At 33.7% G+C, this 24,992-nt stretch overlaps 1 protein-coding gene across 1 annotated transcript in view; it reads left to right on the top strand.

Moving 5' to 3' along the window:
- dpysl2a (dihydropyrimidinase like 2a) overlaps positions 1–23,471 on the top strand; it is a 37,105-nt gene extending 13,634 nt beyond the window's left edge. The window contains exons 2-14 of the mRNA XM_051117915.1: positions 5,715–5,803; positions 5,937–6,121; positions 9,556–9,720; positions 10,011–10,072; positions 10,354–10,434; positions 12,103–12,171; positions 12,585–12,705; positions 15,515–15,671; positions 15,876–16,017; positions 18,017–18,187; positions 18,668–18,847; positions 20,363–20,528; positions 21,428–23,471. Coding sequence (XP_050973872.1) covers positions 5,715–5,803; positions 5,937–6,121; positions 9,556–9,720; positions 10,011–10,072; positions 10,354–10,434; positions 12,103–12,171; positions 12,585–12,705; positions 15,515–15,671; positions 15,876–16,017; positions 18,017–18,187; positions 18,668–18,847; positions 20,363–20,528; positions 21,428–21,519 — 1,680 coding nt within the window. The 3' untranslated portion in view covers positions 21,520–23,471. The remainder of the gene's footprint in view (positions 1–5,714; positions 5,804–5,936; positions 6,122–9,555; positions 9,721–10,010; positions 10,073–10,353; positions 10,435–12,102; positions 12,172–12,584; positions 12,706–15,514; positions 15,672–15,875; positions 16,018–18,016; positions 18,188–18,667; positions 18,848–20,362; positions 20,529–21,427) is intronic.
- Positions 23,472–24,992: the final 1,521 nt, after the last annotated feature.

The following is a 24,992-nucleotide window of genomic DNA, read 5'->3' as shown; positions in this document are numbered from 1 at the left end:
CGTTAGTCATGGATTTGTGTAGAGGAGTGAACAACCGACAACAATACAGAGCACGTGTCCGTCACGGCTGAATAAAAAGAGTTCATTTTGATCTCTGACATCGATCTCAAGCTCCGTCTAAACATCACAAATAACCCACGTGATCGCTTGTGCAGTCTTTCCACTGTGACTAACGCAGTTAAGATGGTTTGGATGTTTGCGAGAATGTTTTTCAGCTAACAGCATAAGTGAGCGCCGGCTGTGATGATGATAAATGTGGTGTGGATCTACTGTTTCATAGTAAGGCAGAGAACAGAAAGACTTTGTCTAAGAGATGAATGAGGCCTGATTTCCGTTCGGATGTTTGCTGTTTGTTTTCCATGCCGTATATAGTCCTTTTAGAGTTTTTATCTATAAAGATTATGTTTGCTAGCTGATGTGGATATTTTTTTAAGTGTGTTTAGGGGATTGTGGCCTGAACAAAAACATTTTTCTCTCTTTTTCACAAAATATGTAAGTGTGTTTAGTCATTTTTAGTGATAAGAGTTGGACAATATACCCATAGTCTCAATAAACCAGTAGAAATTTTTTAGCCGGTTGATATTTTGGATTAGACCTGAAAAATGTATTTCATCTATATCTGATGTATTACATTTATGGTAACACTTTACAATAAGGTGTCATTTGTTACAATGAACAATACATTTCTTACACTATGTATTACAGTTTTTCTCAATTGCTAAAACACTATAACCAATCTTTTGAACTAAAATTTCAAAACCATAATGCCATTTTTCAAACAGCACACCCATTTCCCTGAACTATAAACACTATTCCCCTGCTTTAACACATGAGTCAGATTTGGTGAACTGTTACTGCAAAACTCTGCACACAAATCCCTACATTTCTCAGTGCTTACACCATGTGGTCATTTAGAAAGCACTAGCATTCAATATTGTTCACTCAAGTCTGCAAAGTTTGAGCTCAATTAGCACACAATTACTCAAAATTTATCACACACCAATCAGAACCTTCGATAGAGATATAAGGGCCAAAGTCAGTTTACAGTTTGTTGCTTTTCTCAGATCAGAAAAATAAAATTCTCAAAACTACTTCTTCAACCTCCACATCATCTAGTCACTTGTGCACATCATAAAATGTTTCTAATTTTTTTAACAAGTTGCATTACATGTATATAGTTCTCTGTGCTATAGTCTTACCCCTCAAAACATCAAGTCATTAGCTCATTGTATATGTCTTTGCAGTAAATGCTAAATTTTTGATCTAGTTGTCATAAACTGTCAAGCATATTCTACACATTTCTATTAGAATTTTTGTAAATTTGCCATGAATTGTTCAAGTGAATATTGACTTTCACTAATGTGGAGTCTACAGATCAACCAACGATAAAGCAGTTCTCTGAAATAGCTCAAAGGTACATCTCAACATCTCATGAACCTTCAATTGGAAAGCATATACAGACAGAGAACACAAGAGTTACAAATTCTGACAGTGGACTTTCTAATTTATATTTCCGTCTTTGCCCATATTTTCTTTTTCTTTTCTATTTCACAATGACTTTGTAATGTATTTATATTTTTATTTTATTTTTTTATGTTGATATATATATTTTATATATATATATATATATATATATATATATATTATTATTATTATTATTATTATTATTATTCCGTCAGACCACTAGTAAAAGTGTAACTGTGAATCCTATCCGGTCTTTTTCAATCAATATCAGTATGCAGATACAGTAATATGCAATTTCAAAGACGAAGAGTAGGAGGTGAAAGAGAAAGAGGAGGAGAAGGAGGAGGACGACGACGACAACAACGTGGAAGAGAAATAGGAAGGGCAAGGGCAAGAAAACAAGCAGTCTTATGTATTTTAGTTGATGCGTGCCAGGGTTGGGTCAGGCATGCAAGAGGATTTTTTACCCCGCTGCCTGTCCAGGGCCAATTTAGTCTGTAATGTTGAGGAGGTTGCTGGGGCAGAATAATTATTTTTGTTGTTGTTTGATGTTTTGTGCTGTACTCTACAGTACAATAAATTAAGGATTAAAACACTTGCAATGTGTACATTTGTTGTGTCCATCATCAAAAGTTTTACCAGTTTTCGTAGTATTGTTTTGAATTGATCTTCTCAGTGTGTAAAACTGTGTTGTAGTGTGTGTGTGTGTGTGTGTTTTTGAGGGTTTGTGTGTCATGTCTGAGAGCAAAGTTTGTTTTTTTAGCAAGATTGAGTGGTTTTGAGTGGAGAGCTTCATTTTGACCTGAATATAGTAAGTTCGGGGAATTGAGTTAGAAGTTACGGATTTGTGTTTAGAGTTTCGCAAAAGCGAGCCATAATTTCAAGAAATGCGTTTAAGCAATTGAGAAAAACTGTAATCTTTGTTAATGTTAGTTAATAAAAATACAGTTGTTCATTGTTTGTTCATGTTAGTTCACAGTGCATTAACTAATGTTAAACAACTTGTGCTTTTAATAATGCAATAGTGAGTGTGAAAATTAACATTAAGATTAATAAAAGCTGTAAAAGTTGTAAGTAATGTATTTAACTAACCCTAGTGAAAAATAAATAACTAAAATGTATTTAAAATACGTTTATTTCATGCTAAGCATACTACAAATGCATTTACATATTATGTACTTAATAAAAAATACCCTGCAATTGTACTTTTTGTCTACTAACCCGGTTTATTTAAAGTCTACTAACTTGGAACAACAAATTTTGTACTTTAATTGCAGAAGTAGTGCTGAAGTCAAACTAAAAATATAACAAAGTACATTTGATTGTGCTAAAGTGGAACTATTGCAAAAGTATACTTTAGATCCACTTTAAATATTTTGCATTTAAAGAATGATTTTATTTAAAGGTCATACAATCCTCATCAATAGTGACATTAAAACATATTTAGGCTTAATATTAAGAAATGTGCATTGTGCACAAGTAGTTCTCCAAAATAAAGCTTAATAAAGCAATAAGCCCTAAGAACCTGTGGTTTACAGTGAATTTATAACAGCGCTATACCACGGCTTCATTGGGCTTATTGCTTTTATAAAATGGTTAATCCATATACGTAGTAAGCTATATATATATATATATATATATCATGACATATCGAGCGATATGTCAGTAAATGTTAATAGATGTGAACTATACATAGTATAAAATATATGCATTTTAAATGTATTACTTTTTTACTAGGGAATGTTAACTAATGTTAACCTTATTATGAAGTATTACCATATACATTTGTCCTATTGCTTGTAATTGATGTTATTTCATTATTTTCATTCTATTATATTTCTTATTAATAGTTTGAATTATTTTTTTTCATTGAAGTTTTAGTTACATTTTTGTAATTGTGTTAATAAATAAAATGTATATATTTTTTTATTTATTAATTTTTGTTTATTCTAGTACATCAAGTTAAACTAAATGTAAATGAAAATATTATTACCATTAACAAAGTGTGTGTGTGTGTGTGTTTATGATTTAAGTTAACTATAACAAATCTGTTTGTAATTAGATTATTGTTACTATTAGGGCCCTATGAAATCCATTTTATTTTTTCCCAAATTCCGTTTTTTCCGTTTAAATTTTTCTGGATTCCATGTCTAATTATTTGAATCCATACTTAATTAATTCAAATTTATTCTTAAAATAGCCTTATGAAAGTTTTTTTTACCCTCAGAAAATCTGTGTTGTGTATTTAAAATGTTCTGGTTATCAAATGAAGGCATAAAACATTAATTTCATTTATCTTTTTTGTTATTGAAAATTAAGCACATTTTTTTTTTGGCAAAAAAGGGGACTTTACTATTAAAATTAAAACATGGAAGAAATGTTGTGTGATTATACCCTAAAAAATAATGTTCGTTTCATTTTAGTAGTAGTAGTAGTAATATATTGCTGGCACAATGTCTTCAAGTTAAACCGGACTTTTATTTTGACGAGTTGCCGTGTCTACCTTTACATTTCTGTGTGTGTATGATATGACGCTAGTTTTCCTAAAATGGAACGGTCAAATGCTGAAATCACTGCGAGTGTCACGTGCGCTTCAGTGTGTGTAGTAAACAAAACCGCTCATCTGCTCCATTCATTAAAACAGACACAGGCAGAACATGCAGGATTCACATTTAAATTGTATTTTTGCGGCGTAATATTTACAGATACTAGTCCATATTGCGGTTTGATTTAAGTGTAATGACCTACTTTTGATTAATTCATTCAAACTTTGACAAATTCTGTGACATTCCGCGTTATTCAGTAAATTCTGTTTTTATGACTGGATTCCGTGATTCCGTCCATAGGGTCCTATACTAGTCTTCAATAAGTCAGAAGACTTTTATTTAGATTAATTAGGCTAGTTTTAATTTTCTCATGTAATAATTGAAACTGGTGTCTTGAATTGTTACATTTTAGTGGTATGAAAATTTTGTAAAAACGTATTGCAAATTTTATTATTCAAAAAAAATATATTTAAAAAAATTATTCAACAAGTGTTCAACAAAACAGATTATAAGAAAATATTTAAAAATGTAAAATTATGTCATTTCTTTGTAATTATTTGTGAAATTTGCTAGCAGTTTCTTAGTGAAAATTGTTTCTAGGTAATTATGCACTGTTTTATTTTTCAGTGTGTAAAAAATGATTGTAAAACCTTTACTAAACACACTGTTACCATGAAATGAAACCTATATTGTGATATAAGATTTTGGTCATATCGACCAGTTAAAATATGGCATTGTGGTTCCACTCATGTGTGCTTGTTTTGTAAAATACGATTAATTCAGATTTGATCATAAAGCATCTTAAACTTAGGTCTTAATTCATGGTGTTTCATCTGTAGTTCGCAAGCTCACAACAGCGGTCTTGCTCTCCACAGCACTTGTTCTCTTTTCATGGCTACTCATTAGCAGACAAACAGCTACAGAATAGGACTTCCATGACAATTATCCCATCAGGTCCTTAATTACACAGCACAAGGCAACTGAGATCTTATTAAACCCCCCTCTATTCCCATCATGCCCTAGTATGAGTGTGCATGTCCTCCACGTCACTGTCATCTTAGGGTTAAAGTGTCAATACTATGACATTAAATCAGATTCTTTTATTGCAGTGATGTGAAATTGAACATGCACCATATTTTTGTGCACTTCTGTGCGCTGCGTGTCTGAACAGGAATGAAGCATGCGGGCTGCAGTCGATGGCGGCATCCTGAAATGACGTTTGGGCTCATGATGGCGTGTCAGAATCGATTTAACATGATAAGAATCACTATGTTTCTCTGATGTGCCTCAGCGATCTTTATGCTTCAGCTCTGATTGAACTTGATGTCCAGTGCTTGCCGGTCATGTTTTAGCGTGCTGTGTAGTTTATAACAGGATTGTGACTGTGTAGTATGTCCCAAATCTACCGTAGCATCTCATTTGGTTGTTTACTACACTGACCTTGTCATGCAAAGACGTTTATCAAATCAGATCACTTTGATATATATATAGCCTTTAAAAAACACCAGTGAAAGAAATGTTACTGTGAACATGCACATGCATTTTAGTTTTATTGTTCATACTGTGCAAGACAAAGTGTTTCTGTGCTTAAACTGATACCATGTGATATCTGTTGAATTACCGTCAAATTACGGTATAAATAGATGCATGCAAGTGCAGTAAATAGATGCATTTTTGTATGACTCTCGTCTCTTTCTCTCACAGAGTGACCGACTTCTAATCAAAGGGGCGAAGATAGTGAACGATGATCAGTCTTTCCATGCTGACATCTATATGGAGGATGGAGTCATCAAGCAAGTGTTTTTTTTGTTTGTTTGTTTGTTTGTTTGTTTTATATGTCATAATTTTTCTAGTCCATCTTATATTCACAAGTAACAGTAGAGCTTACCTCTGTTGACCTTTGTGATTTTCTTTCTCTGTCTCCAGGCAAATCGGTGAAAACCTCATAGTTCCTGGTGGTGTGAAGACCATCGACGCTCACGGCAGGATGCTGATACCCGGTGGCATCGACGTTCACACCCGCTTCCAGATGCCTGACCGGGGAATGACAGCAGCTGATGATTTCTACCAGGGCACACGAGCTGCTCTCGCTGGCGGCACCACCATGATCAGTACGTCTGAAATCTGTTTATTTAGTTATTTAGAGACAAATTACTGCATATCTATCTATCTATCTATCTATCTATCTATCTATCTATCTATCTATCTATCATCTATCTGTCTATCTGTCTATCTATCTATCTATCTATCTATCTATCTATCTATCTATCTATCTATCTATCTATCTATCTATCTATCTATCTATCTATATCTATCTGTCTATCTATCTATCTATCTATCTATCTATCTATCTATCTATCTATCTATCTATCTGTCTATCTATCTATCTCTATCTATCTATCTATCTATCTATCTATCTATCTATCTATCTATCTATCTATCTATCTATCTATCTATCTATCTATCTATCTATCTATCTATCTATCTATCTATCTATCTATCTATCTATCTATCTATCTATCTATCTATCTATCTATCTATCTATCTATCTATCTATCTATCTATCTATCTATCTATCTATCTATCTATCTATCTATCTATCTATCTATCTATCTATCTATCTATCTATCTATCTATCTATCTATCTATCTATCTATCTATCTATCTATCTATCTATCTATCTATCTATCTATCTCTATCTATCTATCTATCTATCTATCTATCTATCTATCTATCTATCTATCTATCTATCTATCTATCTATCTATCTATCTATCTATCTATCTATCTATCTATCTATCTATCTATCTATCTATCTATCTATCTATCTATCTATCTATCTATCTATCTATCTGTCTATCTATCTATCTATCTATCTATCTATCTATCATCTATCTGTCTATCATCTATCTGTCTATCTATCTATCTATCTATCTATCTATCTATCTATCTATCTATCTATCTATCTATCTATCTATCTATCTATCTATCTATCTATCTATCTATCTATCTATCTATCTATCTATCTATCTATCTATCTATCTATCTGTCTATCATCTATCTATCTATCTATCTATCTATCTATCTATCTATCTATCTATCTATCTATCTATCTATCTATCTATCTGTCTATCATCTATCTATCTATCTATCTATCTATCTATCTATCTATCTATCTATCTATCTATCTATCTATCTATCTATCTATCTATCTATCTATCTATCTATCTATCATCTATCTATCTATCTATCTATCTATCTATCTATCTATCTATCTATCTATCATCTATCTATCTATCTATCTATCTATCATCTATCTATCTATCTATCTATCTATCTATCTATCATCTATCTATCTATCTATCTATCTATCTATCTGTCTATCATCTATCTGTCTATCTATCTGTCTAACATCTATCTGTCTATCTATCTATCTATCTATCTATCTATCTATCTATCTATCTATCTATCTATCTATCTATCTATCTATCTATCTATCTATCATCTATCTGTCTATCATCTGTCTGTCTATCTATCTATCTATCTATCTGTCTATCATCTATATATCTATCATCTATCTGTCTATCTATCTATCTATCTATCTATCTGTCTATCTATCTATCTATCTATCTATCTATCTATCTATCTGTCTATCTGTCTATCTATCTATCTACTATTTCGTTTATTCATTCTCTCTGTCGTTCTATCATTCATTTGATCGTTCATTGTATCTATCTATTTATCTATCTGTCTGTCTATCTATTGTTTGTTTTGTTCTATCGTTCATTCATTTCTATCTATCTATCTGTTGTTCAATTTATTGTTCATTCTGTCATTCTGTTGTTCTATCTTTCGTTCATTCATTCTATCTCTGTCGTTCTATCATTCATTCGACCATTCATTCTATCTATATCTATCTGTCTATCTGTCTATCTATCTATCTATCTATCTATCGTTCGCTCGTTTTGTTGTTCTATCTACTATTTCGTTTATTCATTCTCTCTGTCGTTCTATCATTCATTTGATCGTTCATTGTATCTATCTATTTATCTATCTGTCTGTCTGTCTGTCTATCTATTGTTTGTTTTGTTCTGTCGTTCATTCATTCTATCTATCTGTCGTTCAATTTATTGTTCATTCTTTCGTTCATTTGTTCTATCTCTGTCGTTCTGTCATTCTATGTATAATTCGTTCGAACGTCTGTTTGTTCATTCTGTCTATCTATCTATCTATAGTTTGTTCAGTCTATCTGTCTTTCAGATTATCATTCATTCTGTCATTCTATCGTTAGTTCTTTCATTCTATGTCGTTCTGTCGTTCTATCATGCATTCAGTCGTCTGTTAGTTTGTTCATTCATTCTGTCTATCTATCTATCTATCTATAGTTTGTTTGTTCTATCTAATGTTCGTTATTCTATCCATCATTCGTTATTCTGTCTATCTATCTATCTATTGTTCTTTCAATCGTTTATTCTATATATCGTTTTTTTGTCATTCTCAGGTTGTTCTATCTATTGTTTGTTGTTCTATCTATCTGTCATTTTCTCATTCTATTTTTGTTTGTTCAGTTCAGTTCAAAAGCTTTACTGTCTGCCTCCAATGGGGTGGAAAATTGTCTTTAGACAAAAGGTTCAGCACACAAAACAATACAAATAGTCCTCATGACAACAATTTACATTAAAAAAGAGAGAAAAAAAACAAAACAAAAAAACATTCATTTTAAAAACCTATTTAAAATACCAATGGAAGTTGGGATAAACATCTACTTCTACTTTATACCGTCTACCAGACGGAAGTTCATCTAACTATCTATCTGTCTATCTATCTATCTATCTATCTATCTATCTATCTATCTATCTATCTATCTATCTGTCTGTCTGTCTGTCTGTCTGTCTGTCTGTCTGTCTGTCTATCTATAGTTCATTCAGTCTATCTATCTATAGTTTGTTCGTTCTATCTGTCATTTTCTCGTTCTATCTATTGTTCTGTCTTTCGCTTGTTTGTTCGTTCTATATGCTGTTCTATGTATTGTTTGTTCATCTGTCTGTAGTTTGTTCTTCTATCTATCTTTCGTTCATTCTTTCTGTCTAATTTGTTTCTAAAAAATATTTTTAGTTTCAAAATGCTGTACATGATGTTTAATGCATCCGGTTCCTTTCTTAAGGAAAGAGCAAAATATTACATATCAAATATGTTTTTAATGACAGTCAAATTGAAAAGCACATAACATACTTACTGAAACCTTAAAAAAAAATTGATGAATCGCTTCATGTTTTTCTCAACTGTAAGTCACTATGGATAAAAGCGCCTTTCAAATGAATTAATGTAAATGTAAAATTAAAATGAAAACTGCAAATCTGAAAATTCAAAATATTAATACATTTTATAATAGTGTATAAATCTCATACTAAAATAACACTGACCTCAAGACACTCTCTGTGATAGTTCACCTTAAAAACTGGGACAAGTTACATGTTTAATATGTTTACATTTCTTCAACAGAAGTGAATAGTCTCACTATATATTGATTTGTATGTGTGTTTCAGTCGATCATGTGGTCCCAGAACCGGGCGTTAGTCTGATCGCTGCCTTTAACCAATGGAGGGAGTGGGCCGACCACAAGTCGTGCTGCGATTACTCTCTGCATGTGGACATCACGGAGTGGCACAAGGGCATGCAGGAGGAGCTCGAGGCGCTGGTCAAAGATCACGGTAAATGCTTAATATTCACAAAAATAATGTGACAATGCAGCAGTTACATCAATATACAAACACCTAGAACAGTATTCCCATAGCAAAATGATGTTTTAGGTACTTAATGGTTCAAATTACATTCATTTTCTAGGGAAGAATCATTGCGAGTGCTTTAACGAGAATACAGTCTTTGCTTTTCTCAAAGTCCATGAGCTCATTACTTCAACCTTGCTTGTTCCAGCAGCTCCTGCTGTCTGTATGCACATCCATGTCTGTTGTTTTACATCCTGGTCTTTTTTTTCCCCCAGGCGTCAACTCTTTCCTGGTCTACTTGGCCTACAAGGACATTTTCCAGCTAAATGACTCCCAGGTATGCATGATTTCTCATGCATATTCATTTAATTATCCTGATAAAGATGGATTAGGCACTAAATCAGGAGTGCTAGTGTTTTTGTGCAGTGAGAGTACAGTGATGATGAGTTCTCCATGTTTTGAGCGTGCAGGGCTCATGGTCACAGGGGAGCAGTCTCGTTCATTCTGATGTTCGCCACATTTCCTGTTGCTGTAGATCCAGAGCAGATGATAAAACAAACTGCAATGCATAAACACAGAAGACACACCCAGTGTTGTGTTTTTTTCTGTCTGTTGTAGATGTATGAGGTGTTCAGTGCGATCAGGGACTTGGGAGCCATCGCTCAGGTGCACGCAGAGAACGGAGACATCATTGCTGAGGTGAGCTCAACTTTTTTTTTAAAGATGATTTTCACATTCATTCTTAAGACAAAATTAATGAGCTGAAATGGTACAAAAACATACTGTGGGAAAAATTCAAGGGTCATTATAGTTCAGTAAAACTAGGTTCTTTTTTTAAAAAAAAAATGTTATTTGAAATAAATGTTAACTGATGTAAAAAAAAAAAAAATATATATATATATACAGTATATATATATATATATATATATATATTATTTTAGTTATATCAACTATATTATATTATTAATTATATTATTTAAAATAAATGTAATATTATACATATAATATTATTAAATAATAAAATAATACATATAATAATAAAAGTTAATGTTAATAATTAATCATATATTTATAATTGATTAAATAAATTAATGAAAATAATTGATTATAGAAATAAAAAATACAGTTTTGTTTTGTTTTTAAAAGATATCTCTTTTTGCTCACCAATGTTGCATTTATTTGATCAAAAATACAGTAAAAACAGCAATATTCTGAAATATTATTGCAATTCAAAACAAACTGTTTTCTATTTTGATATATTCTGAAATATTCTGAAATTATTTATTTCTGTTTCTTTCATAAATCATTCTAATTAATAGTTATAATAATAAGTATATATATATATATATATATATATATTGTAATTAGAATAAATTTAATATTACACATATAATATTATTAAACAATAAAACATACATATAATATTAATAAAAGTTAAATGTTTGATTATAGAAAAAAATTACTACTGTTTTTAAAGATATCTCCTTTTTGCTCACCAACGTTGTATTCATTTGATCAAAAAGCCATTAAAAATGTAATATTATACATATAAAATTAATAAAAGTTAATATTATTAACTATTCATATGTTTATAATGGATTAAATAATTGAATATAAATAATTGATTAAAAAATAAATGTTTGCTTAATGTTTTTAAAAGATCTCTTTTTGCACCAACGTTGCATTTATTTGATCAAAAATACAGTAAAAACAGCAATATTGTGAAATATTGTTACAATTTAAAACAACTGTTTTCTATTTTAATATATTATTTATTTCTATTATTTATTTATTTTCTTTCTTTCCCTCTTTCTTTAATAAATCATTCTAATTTGCTGTTTTCTTTAAAAAACAAATAATGCAATCGTGGTGAGCAGAGACTTCTTTTAAAAACATTTTTAAAAATCGTAATTATACAATATATTTTATTATACGTATAATAACATTTGACAGACAGTGTGTGGAAAAAATATGCATTATGAAAAATAAGATTTTTTGCATTGTCAAATTGCATAACAATTAAATTATCGTCTCTTCTATATTTTGTAATGCAAAAAGAAATGTAACTCTCATTATTGTAGGTGAAAATAAATTAAATAATATTAAATGTAGTATTTGTTGTGCTGCTTTTATGCTGATTTAAATAAAAAAAAATCATAAAAAATGACACTGATAATAATCTCATGAAAATTACCTTTGAGAATACATGGGAAATATAAAGTAAGTGAAAAATCTGCGTTGCAGTTACGATAATTTGGGCTCAAATGTGCTTAATTTTCATGACAATACATTTTACAATGCAAAAAAATAAATACTTATTTTGCAGTGAAATCCATATAAATCTCTTTTACTCTCTTTTGTTTATAGGAGCAGAAGAGGATTCTGGGATTGGGCATCACTGGTCCAGAAGGACACGTTCTGAGCCGCCCAGAAGAGGTAAAACACTTTAAATGCACACCAGACTACACCACATACACCTTCACAACACATCACACTGCAGAATTACAGCTGTGCACCACATGGAAGGGTTTTTAACATGTCATCGTACATCGAGACCCGAGAACGCTTCCAAAATAACTTTTAAACGTGCTGCACTAAAACACATTTACGGGTTATTTCCCTTCGGGGATCAGGGGATTTCAGACTTTCCACTTTCCCACTGTTTTTTGCTGCCAGACTCATTGATCATTGGTATCACAGGCACATCAGCCTTCCAGAAACTTTTAGCCCGGGTCCGTTGGCGCACATAAAGTGCAGTCAGCGTTCAGGAGATGCTGAGCAGCGCTTTACAGCATCCGTGTCTGTAATTTCAGCTGAAGGTCAGTGAGTGTCGGGCCGTTGTTTTATAGGTGGAGGCCGAGGCTGTGAACCGGGCTGTGACCGTCGCCAATCAGACCAACTGCCCGCTCTACATCACCAAAGTGATGAGCAAGAGCGCCGCTGATGTCATCGCACAGGCCAGGAAAAAAGGTACAGCAGATGTTTGGTATAAAAAAAGTCCAACCAGTCAACATCTCAATAAATCACCCAGAAGGGCGTGGAAAATCACATGGGTTTTATATTCAAATGATCAACAAACTCCTAACTAAAGGACATGTGACACTGACTGCACTGCAAAAAATTATATTTTTGCTTTGATTTCCAGTACTAAATATCAAATGTGTTTACTTGAGAAGCAATGGCTTATTATATTAAGTCTTGTTTTTCAAAGAAAAAAAATGAATTGGAGTTTATGTTCAAAACAAGAAAAAGAAATCTGTCAGTGGGGTTAAAAATAATAATAATAATTTTTTGCAGTGTATGCAACAAAATACAAGTGAACTAAGGAAGTACCATTAAAAAATAAAATTTACCATTAAAAACATATTTGCTAAAATAGGTTTCTCCAGTAAATGTATATTTCTACCAATATATTTTTGGCCATTTGTTATGTATTTTGAAAATGTATTTTAAGTATTTTATATTTCAATCCACGAAAATAATTCACATTCACATTTCAAGAAAAACATTTCAAAATATATTTACTTGAGAAGCAAAATAGCTTCAGATATAAAGTTTTGTTTTCTAAGAAAAAATAACGAAATAAAAATTAAGTGAGTATGTTCAAAACTAATATATATATATATATGTGTGTGTGTGTGTGTGTGTGCGTGTGTGTACTTGTTCTTGCTACATAGTAAAGGAAAGGATAGTAAAACCTGAAAATTTTGACATGGTGGGGACCGTCCTGTGGTCCTCACAATGTAAATAAATGATTAAAAATAGTAAATGATGTTTATCTGAAAATGTAACAATGCAAACATGTTTTCTGTAAGGGGTAGGTTTAGGGTTCGGGTTGGGTTAGGGCATAGACAATATCGTTTGGTCAGTATAAAAACTATAGAAGTCTATGGAAAGTCCTCACAATTCACAAATTGTGTGTGTAAATGTATTTTGTCTTTTTTGCACTAGCTGGCAGATTTTTCACTTGTTCTAGCATCATTTTTAAACCAAGTGAAAACAGTAAGACAAAACACACTTGTGTTAAAGATCTTTATAAGACAAAATAAGACAAAACACTCAATAAGAAGGAGTTATTTTTGGGGGGCTTGGATGTGACACTACTGTAAAAAAAACAGCTAAAACCAACTCAAGCTAAGCTAATTTTTCAGTCTGGTCATACCTGATTCAGTGGGCTGGTTTTAAAGGGATCTTGACCACATCGTTAGCTAGTTAAAGGAGAAGTCCACTTCCAGAACAACATTTCACAGATAATTTACTCATCCAAGATGTTCGTGTCTTTCTGTCTTCTGTCGCAAGAAATTATGGTTTTTGAGGAAAACATTTCAGGATTTTTCTCCATATAATGGACTTTACTGGTGCCCCGGGTTTAAACCTCCAAAATGCTGTTTAAATGCAGCTTCAAAGGCTCTAAACGATCCCTGTCGAGGAAGAAGTGTCTTATCTAGCGAAACTATCGGTCACTTTTTTCGTAAAATACAATTTTTTAAATACTTTTTAAGCACAAAAGCTCATATAGCTGAGGCTCTGGGATGCGCGTCCACGATGCTACGAATTAGTGATGGGTCGTTCTTGAACGATTCGTTCATTTTGAACGAATCTTCAATGTGACTCGGGAAGAACGAGTCGTCTCGGGGAGTGATTCGTTCAGTTGTGCATGCCTGTTGTGCAGGTGTGCATCACCTGTTTTGAGTCTTCGGGTTTTTCGAGTCGTTCGTTCATCTTATGGAGCTGTCACGTGATGAACGAACGACTCAAACCCAAAAACTTGTCAGATAAGAGGTGAGGTGAGCTAATCACAGACTAAAGACCCAGGTAAACAATGAATGAATCTTTTCTGTTTCTTATAGCATTATAGTTTTGTCTTGTTTGTAGTGTGATCAACGTTTGTGTAAGCAGTAGATGTGTTAGGGAAGCAACACGTAACGTTTTCATTATATTTTGCTAAAATTAACGAAATGACTTGGAAAAAAGAGTCGTTCATTTTGCTAAAATGAGACTCAAAGGTCTAAGTCGGTAAAATGATCCAAACATCCCATCACTGCTACGAATCACGTCTTCTAATCACCACAAGTTCATCGTCTGTGTACTCCGGCTCAAAAAGATAGAGTATGTCGAAAAACTCCATCTTATTTTCACCTACAACTTCAGAATCGCCCGACATCATTGTACCTTTTTGTTTGTAAACAGCGTTTGACCTACTTGCACTTTCATAGTCTTTGCGCACTGGCTTTGTAAACACTGGGTCTGTAGTTCGGCCTACCCCTCAACGTGATTCAATAGTACGTAGCGTCGTGGACACACATCCCAGAGCCTGTGCTACAGGAGCTTTTGTGCTTAAAAAGTATACAAATTTTTATTTTTAGAAAAAAATGACCAATCGTTTCACTAGATAAGACCCTTCTTCCTCAGCTGGGATTGTTTAGAGCCTTTTGAAGCTGCATTTAAACTACATTTTGGTAGTTCAAAATTGGGGCACCAATGAAGTCCATTATACGGAGAAAAATCCTGAAATGTTTTCCTCATAGTAAAAAAACATAATTTCTTTACAACTGGAGACAGAAAGACATGAACATCTTGGATGACAAGGGGGTGGGTAAATTATTTGTGAATTGTTGTTCTGGAAGTTGAGTTCTCCTTTAAGCTGGTTTTAGAAGACATTATACACTAAAACATCACTGAGCGTTGTTGTATAAGCATGAGGCATTTAAGTATGAAGTACAAAGTAGCTCTTAAATCTCCATTATAGTGACGCTGACCCAGTGCTTTCCTTCGGCAGGTACCGTGGTGTACGGGGAACCCATCTCAGCCAGCCTGGGGACAGACGGCACTCACTACTGGAGCAAGAACTGGGCCAAAGCTGCGGCCTACATCACATCTCCACCCCTCAGCCCCGACCCCACCACCCCGGACTATCTCAACTCCCTGCTGGCCTGGTGTGTGTCCACAGCTGCTCTAGTGCATTATGGGATATAGACTACAGGGGGGTTATTTGGAGCACAGTGAGTGTGTTCAGCCATTAGGCACTTACTGTATGTCAACTGATTGCAAAGGGAAGAACATTTATGGGTGATCACTAGAGGGTGCCATTACTCCAAAAAGAGCTATTCTTTTGACTTATTCTTGTGTTTTCTGTGCAGTGGAGATCTCCAGGTGACTGGCAGCGCTCACTGCACCTTCAACACTTCCCAGAGGGCCGTCGGCAAGGATAATTTCACCCTCATCCCGGAGGGAACTAACGGTACAGAGGAGAGAATGTCCATCGTCTGGGACAAGTGTGTGGTGAGAGATTTATCTGCTTTATCTGTTCATGAGTATTATTACAGATCCAGGTTCTATGAGACATGAGGAGTTTATGCATTTGTTGCTTTTATTTTATTTAAATTTTTATCTTTATTGGTTTATTGTAGCCAGTACATTTTTTTAGTAACAATCTGTTTATTATATCTTATATCTATATTTATATCCGTTTAGATATAAAATGTTTCAAAATATAACAATGTTATACAGCAATACTGTAGTTACATCTTTTCATATGAAAAAAAGGCACAGGTTATTTTATTTTAAATAGTAACAGGTTATTCCAGATAATAGGAAGGAGAAGTTGAAAATACAAAACATGCATAGAAGGCATACACCAAATCATTATTCCTTTATTAAGTAGTTTAATGTAAAATCTGATTAGATGATCCACTATGCACTATATTGATAATTATTAATTATCATTTTTATTATTATTATAAGGGACATGTTAAAAAATTATTAAAGCAGTTTGTTTAAAGACGTGTTATTTATCAAATTAATAGGTTCATATGAGGCATCATGAGTTTAGTATCATAATTATTTATTATATGTGTATATATAATTAATTTATTTATTGAAGTAATATTCAGTTTAATTCTGTTTCATCAATATTCTGTTATTTATCAATTCAAATCATCTCAAAAATCTGGCTGGATGAGCCATGTTGCATTATTTTAGTAATTATAATTGTTTATATAAATAATTGATTATTATTATGATGATTATTGTTAATCTACCTTTATTAAATTATAAATAAATAATATATTTTTAAAATAAATAATAAATACATTTCCAAAACAAGAAATAAATATCTGTCAGTGGGGTAAAAAAAAAAACAGTTTTGCAGTCTATATTATAAAAACTAGTGAACCGACTACTAGTGAAGTACCAATGTGCTATGGTAATACAATTGTAGCCTTATATTCAAAATATACAAAAACTGACCAAAAAATATATTTGCTAAAATATGTTTCTCCTGTAAATGTATATGTTTTCTACCAATATATTTTTGTCCACATGTGTGTATTTTTTAATATACATTATAAAAATATTAATATATTTTTAAAAGCATTTAAAAATTAATATTTTCTATTTGAATGCAAGAAAATACATTCACATATATCACACAGTTGCAGCCTCATTTTTAAATATATTCAAAATATACAAAAAAAGACCAAAAAATGTTTAAATGTATATTTTTCTACCAATATATTTTTGTCCATATGTGTGTGTATTTTTGAAAATATATTTTAAAAATATAAATATATTATTAAAAACATTTAAAAAGCATTTAAAAGTAAATATTTTATATTTCAATCCAAGAAAAAACATTCATATATATCACATATGAAGAACTTTAACTTTAAAAACTTTAAAATATATTTACTTGGGAAGCAAAATGACTATCAAAATTAAGTGAGTTTATGCTTTAAAGAAGAATGAATATCTGTTAGTAGGGAAAGAAAAATAATCTTTAATTTTGAACTTTGAATTACGTTTATTTTTCTTGTTTGAATTTATTTCGATACATTTTTCTGTATCAAGTAAAATGAGAAAAAAAATCAAGTGTATCTTGATTTAATGTATCTTTAAATGTGTAACTGTAATAGAAAACAAGACAAAAATAAAAAAGAATGAAAAATATTTTTTGTTGCATTGCATGCATGTTGCATTATTTTGATCATTATAATCATTTATATAAATAATTGAATATTCTTATGCTTATTACTGTTATTAATTTACTTTTATTAAATAAAATAACACATTTTAATAATAAATAATAAATACATTTTTAAATAATATATTAATTAATATTGTTGGAATTTTTATTGTATTTCATTGAAGTAGTTTCATCACGTGCATGACAAAAGACTGACTGTATCTATACTGTGGTAAAAATCAATATAACTCTCATCACTTTATCATTCAAGCAAAACGTTTCTGACCTTGTTGTTAAGATGAGTGTTCTGCTTCACAGGTGACGGGTAAGATGGATGAAAACCAGTTTGTGGCCATGACGAGCACCAACGCCGCCAAGATCTTCAACCTGTACCCAAGGAAGGGCCGTATCGCCGTGGGCTCCGATGCCGACCTGGTGCTCTGGGACCCCGACGCCACCAAAATCATCTCTGCCAAGAGCCACCACCTGGTGAGAAGAGTTTGTTTACAACTAAATCACTTGTTAGACTGTTTGTCGACTGAGAAGGAAGCTCTCTAGTGTCTCACAGCCTGCTTGTGTAACTGAATGCACTTTAAATGAACCGTAATGTGAGTGACACCATTAGGTCTGGACCAGCTCTGACTTCCATGATCCTCTGCCCTGAGCTGTTTTGGTATTCTGCTGACTCACTCGCTCTGTCGGCTCTTGTTTGTCAATGAGGCTGATGCTGCGATCTGTGCTGATTTAATTTGACAGGAATGAGACGCTGAGGATGTCAAATATAGAAAGAGTGAATTATCTGAGCTAGGGATGGGCAATAATTATCAAGATAATTTTCTTTGATAATACGATAATATGAGTTTGATAAATGTTCGATATACGAAACCATGCTATTGTGCTGAAGATAGACGCTTTTAAGCAAATTAGTAGTTAAAGATGAGAGCTTTTCCCTCATTCTGTCTTGCTCAGGCGGTGGAGTACAACATCTTTGAGGGGATTGAAGTGCGTGGAGCTCCTCTGGTGGTGATCAGCCAGGGCAAGATCGTCCTGGAGGATGGGAACCTCCACACCACTGAGGGTTCTGGACGCTACATCACCCGTAAACCCTTTCCTGACTACGTCTACAAGAGGATAAAGGCTCGCAGCAGGGTATATACACATCGTACATACATGCATATAGACCAATTATAAGTTTGTAAACATTCGGGATGCGCGCGCATCATGGTTGCAGAAGATAACCTTTGTGGGATATGGTACAAAATGTGTAAAATTTAAAACATTGTAGATTATATTGATTAGATGTCACTTTAAAAATGTTCTCTGAATATTACAAGCTTGTCACCCAGCAATAAACACTGTTATGCAACGAAATTGACGTTAGATAGTGGGATAGTCTTACAGATCGGAAACAGGGATGACCTTTTTTTTTGTGGTGACAGAAAATGACGGTTTTCAAGTGGGTTTTTCTCTATGGCCATGTCCACACTAATACATTTTAGTTTGAAAACGCATCTTTTTCTCTCCGATCTGGCCTTCCGTCCACACTGAGACAGTGTTTTTGAGTTTGCGTTGCAGTGTGGACTGTGAAAACGATGACGCATGTTTGACGCATATTGTACCAAAAGATATCTGTGTTTATACCGGTAATTGTGGCTGTTATGTGCTATTCACTTTCACACTGCTGCTAAAGACATATTTGTACACTCTTCATATTACAGTCCTAAAAAGATGACAGAAAATGTACTAAGTTGCTGTCCTGACTCCTGCAGCTAAACGTGAGGGCAGCTGCTTTTTAGATCAAACATAAGAGCGCGCGTCATGGACACGTCAGCGAATGATGAGATATTTCTGTAAATAAAATGATCCTGCCAAGAACTGCATTAAAACTTATTATGTCTGTTCCGTCTGTATCATCTAAGTGAGTTTTTACGCATGCGCAGTATGGCGAATTTAACGTTTTCCTACGTTTCAGTGTGGATGAGAAACATTTGGAAAACACTTGAAAACGCTAGTGTGGACGGAGAGCGTTTTAAAACAACAACTCCGTTTTCAAATGTATCCGGATTAATGTAGACATAGCCTATGGAGACTCTTCATTCTCTCTTTTTACCCTCGGCTCAGAATAGAAGATTATATCCCACAATTCTAGCTTTTTTTCCCTCAGAATTGACAAACTCACTATTGTTGAGTTAAATCGAGTTATAAAGTCCGAATTAGGGGATATAAACTTGCATTTAAGAGAAAAAAAGTCAGAATTGTGAGATAAAATAAATAAATGTTATGTAAAAATGTTAATAGTAATAGGTTTAAATAATATGTCATGCTGTAACTGTAGGGCTAATACAAATACATCCCCTATGAACAGCATATGTGAGTATTATGTAGACCTATTGTTTAAATCAAATTTATGCTTTAAAAGTAGTTATCATAGGTGTTTTCATCCATAGTATTCTATAAAATTGACTTGCATTCCGATTCTGGCATCAAAAGGCACAAAAAAATTTTTTTTCTCTTATTCCATGGATTTTACCCGTCTACCTCCACTTGTTACCACTGTTTTTCTGCAACCACTGTGCACGTGCAGCTGCAAGTGATGTAACTGTGGTTTAATTAGAGTCATGAATGATTAGAAATTTCTCAGATTTATGGTATCTGTTATCACAGCTTGCTGAGCTGCGTGGAGTCCCACGAGGTCTATATGACGGCCCGGTATGTGAGGTCACTGTGACACCTAAGGTCATGACCCCTGTTACCTCTGGTAAGACTTCTCCAGTCAAACAGGCTCCTCAACCAGTTCGCAACCTGCATCAGTCTGGATTCAGCCTGTCTGGTGAGTATACAGATAAATCTTCTTTACAAATTTTTGAAAGAAATGTATATAATTTGCTACCATAGGACTTTTTAGAATGGCATACTACCATACTACTATATACAGTTGAGGTCAAAAGTGTACATACACCTTGCAGAATCTGCATTATTTTATCAAAACAAGAGGGATCATACAAATTGCATGTTATTTTTTATTTAGTACTGACCTGAATAAGATATTTCATATAAAAGATGTTTACATATAGTCCACAGGAGAAAATAATAGTTGACCCTGTTCAAAAGTTTACACACACTTGATTCTTAATACTGTGTTGTTACCTGAATGATCCACAGCTGTTTTTTTGTTGTTGTTGTTGTTTTTTGTTTGTTTGTTTAGTGATAGTTGTTTATAAGTTTGTCCTGAACACAGTTAAAGTCTGTTTAGTGTCAGTTTAATTCAGTTCAATAACACTGTCAATATTGCAAAATTATATGCAATATAAAGTACAACCAGGGCACACTGTATCCCAAAATGCATTGTGCTCAACTTTGCTTTTCCAGTGTTTTGGCTCATTGTTTGATCACACTGCCAGAGATCTTGATATTTTTAGAAATTGTGATTTTACTCTATTGCAAATCTTTGCTACGTGATTGTTTATATTGTCGCAAAATTTAACTATTATCGTCCCGCTCTAAATATAAAGTTAGATAATAAATATGTCCAACCTTTTCTGCATGACTACAGTATACTCACATGTGGCGATATATGATATACAGCAAATCTCAACTGCTTGATTATGTCAATTTTTTGTTGTTGCATACTTTATTTACATATAAAAAAGTACAATTTTATAATATATAGCCCAAATGTGTGCTCTGTTCTTGCCATCTAACTCATTTTCTTCTTCCATCATTTCACAGGAGCTCAAATTGACGACAACGTCCCTCGTCGTACCACTCAGCGCATTGTGGCACCCCCAGGTGGCAGGGCCAACATTACCAGCCTGGGATAAAACTATTTACACACTACAGAGAGAAAAGGATGGGGTGGGATGGGGGTTAAAAAAACTTGGGCTTTTCCTCTGGGATCGGTCCAGCCGTCTGGACTGCATCCCAACAAGCACACCTCTACTTCCTCCCACACTTCCGTCCATTCGTCCACCCCTAACACCCATCCTTTTAACTCTAGTGACCTGTTTTTTGAGTGCGCCTTTCTTAGATGAATAAGTTTCAGGATTACTTGGCATAGAACTGGGATAGGTACTGGAAAGTTTGATTAAACGGCATACTAGCGTTCTACTAATTCTTCAGTATGTGCATAGCGTGTGTTTTCTCTATGCATGGAACGACCTACTGTACTGTGCAGTACGCATTGCACTGCGTGCTGTATCCCATAATGCAATGCAACCTTCCATTTTTCATGAGACGAATGAACTGGAAATAATATCATCTGTTTTCTTTTTGTTATTTGGTCTGTCTAAATTAGATTTTTTTACATGCAATGAGATTAAAATGGTAAATTATTTATTTCCGCCTTGATAAATGTGACGTAAACATGCAACGCATGCTTTGAAAAACAAAATGTTGCTTTTGGCCAAGTGTTCCTGAAATTTATCCGGCTAAGCTAGTAATCGACATTCAAAGGACAGGAACTACCCAGCTAACAAAAATATGTTCTTAGAACGTTTTGCTAACATTTCCATTGCGTTAAACATTCAAAGCATCCAGTTTTATCTTGGTTATGTGAACGTTAGAGAAAACATAAAGGGAACATTCCATTTTATCGTTTTGCAAATGTTACTTTTGAATGTTCTAAACATTCTAAAAGTAGTAGTAGTAACAGTTAAAAATGTTAGAAAAACGTTCCATGGATGATGTATAAATAATGTTTAACTTTTGAGAGAATCTTGCCAGAACGTTCTAATAACATTTTGTTAGCTGGGTAGTACAATCCGTCATTTGCCGCCATGTTTTAATGTTTTTATTTGTTTGCATTCTGGAAAAGAACAGCACAAAACGTCCGCCTGTATCGTTAAGTATTAAAACGTGCTGTCGCCATTTTGATTTGTTATTTTCCTTGTAGGAAGAGTCGGTGAGTTATTTATTGTTTAGGATTCAAACCACATTTGTATTTTACATTTTGCAAAAGTGTCAACTCTTCCACAGACGCCTGATTTATTACAAGTTTTTAGAATGTTGTTTTATAATGAACTTAATAGTTTGATTCTTTTTTATTTCCATGTATGTAATGATTTCGGTTTCAGGTCAGTGTTTCACCGCTCCCTGAAATCTCTTCACGTTTGTCTTCCTCACGTTTTTGCACTTGGTTATTTTCTCAGTATTATTTAACTGCAGTTTTGAAGATGTTTAGAGCAAACAAAAAAGACTAACAGTGGTGTTTTTGGCCGTGGTGCGCAGTCCTGTGGGGTTTTGGTGTGATTTGAATTCACTCATTTTTCGCTGTAAATGTCAAACTGTCCATTCCTACTTTGTCCAACAGTTGCACGAAGGGGGTACATTTAGGAAAATAAAGGAAAGCTCTCTGAATGAATAGCAGATCGAGAGGGAGCTGCTCTTTTCACCCTTTCATTTCGGTTTAGGAGGATGTCGGTTACTATAGCAACTGTCCCGATCACTCGGTGCGGATGCTGATTAGTTACGACAGCCGTGCCGTGCTGGAGCGTTGCCCCGATAACCTCTTCACACCGGGGGATTTATTTGTGCGGTGGATCTCGGCATGAGTTCAACCGTTTCCCTGTGACGTCACAGTCGCTCCACGGGGCAGCTACACACCCCCTCCCGTTTCCGTCCCGCAACAGAACCGACCTTTACCGTGAGGACATTTTGAAGGTTGCAGTGACTCTGTCTGTCAAACGGATCGTCCGGCATGTGTAAGGTTGATCAGTGTTATTCTAAATGAAACGTTAGGTCACAATGCTTTTCTTACGTTGCAGTTCTGCTTTGTTTTTATAAATCAACTTGCCTGCCTATTCACCAAGTGATACAGTTCTTGATTAATGTCTGTGAGTGTTGTTATGACAAGCTGAACATTTCTCATGGAAGGTATGTACACAATTCATCATTCATGTGTTTGATTGTTACAATAAAATGCAGTTGTGAACAAAAGCCTGAGCTTGTCCAGTGTCAAAACACATTTTTCCTCTTCCTTCTTAATTGAAAGTGGTAATACAATGATATTGTGATATGTAGTGATCCCATTTGTATTTAGACACTTAAAGGGATAGTTCACCCAAAAATTTTGGGTCCCCACAAACTTACAAAAAAAAACAAATAGTCAGTGGGGGACTAGCATCTGTTCAGTTTCCAACATTCTTCAAAATATCTTCTTTTGTGTTCACCAGATGAAAGAAACATACAGGTTACAACTTGAGAGTAAATAAAGGTCAGAATTTTATTTTTTGTGGTGAGGTAGTGTTTTTTTGGCATTGTTGTGGACAAAGCGGCAGACAACAGACATTTAATTGTTTGATAAAATTATTGCTAGGGACAATTTAGTAGTTGCTGGATTGGTAAGGGCATTTTTTATGTTTATAATCTTATTTTGTAGGTGTATTTGCTTTCTATTTTAAAGATGTTTTCTTTGGATTGTTTGAGTACTCAAAAGAGAATAGGAAAATGTAACTTAATTTGTGTTTTCTGCTAACTAAATTTCACATAATATATACATGGTACAAGGTAACTATACTTTAACCATGGTAGGCCATGGTAGTTAAAAAAAGGTTCATAGTTTATACACTTTTACTACAATAAAATCGAGGTTAATTTGTAACCAGAAACGGATTTGTACCATGAACAAAAACATGGATTTGTATTTGTGTATTCTCTCTTTCATTATTTTTTGATGTTTACGGTTTAATTTAAAAAAAAAAGAAAAGAAAGAAAACAGAGAAATGATTCGCGAACCCACTCCGTCCCTTTTTGAATAATGATTCGTGAACCATCATTTCACATCGGGACTCCGGAGTGCGAATCGCAAATTCGCGAAATGATTCGCGAATCTGATCCGAAGTTCCGACCTGAATCAAAAGATTCACAAACCTGTTTCGAAGTTCCGATCTAAATGATTTGCAATTCACCCTCCGTAGTTCTATTCTGAATAATGATTTGCGAATCATCATTTTACATGTAGATCGTGACTTCGGAGCGCAAATCGCGAATCATCCATTTCGCGAAATTATTCGCGAACCCACTCCGGAATTCCGATCTAAATCGAATGAGCGTGATCCGTGTACAGTAGTCCCGTTCTGAATAATGATTCATGAACAGTCATATCAGATCGGGACTTCGGAGGGCGGATCGCGTATCATTAAATTAGCGAAATGATTCGCGAATTTGCTCCGATCAGATCGGAAATTCGGACCTGGTTCGCGAATCATTTCATTTATATCGGAACTTCGCTGTATCGCGAATCATTTGATTCAGATCGGAACATCCCTCACACCCATGTCATCCCCTTTTCGAACTT

This window comes from Labeo rohita, chromosome 8 (assembly GCF_022985175.1).
Source record: "Labeo rohita strain BAU-BD-2019 chromosome 8, IGBB_LRoh.1.0, whole genome shotgun sequence".
NCBI classification, from domain to species: domain Eukaryota; kingdom Metazoa; phylum Chordata; class Actinopteri; order Cypriniformes; family Cyprinidae; genus Labeo; species Labeo rohita.
This window is presented reverse-complemented; position numbering and strand designations above follow the sequence as displayed.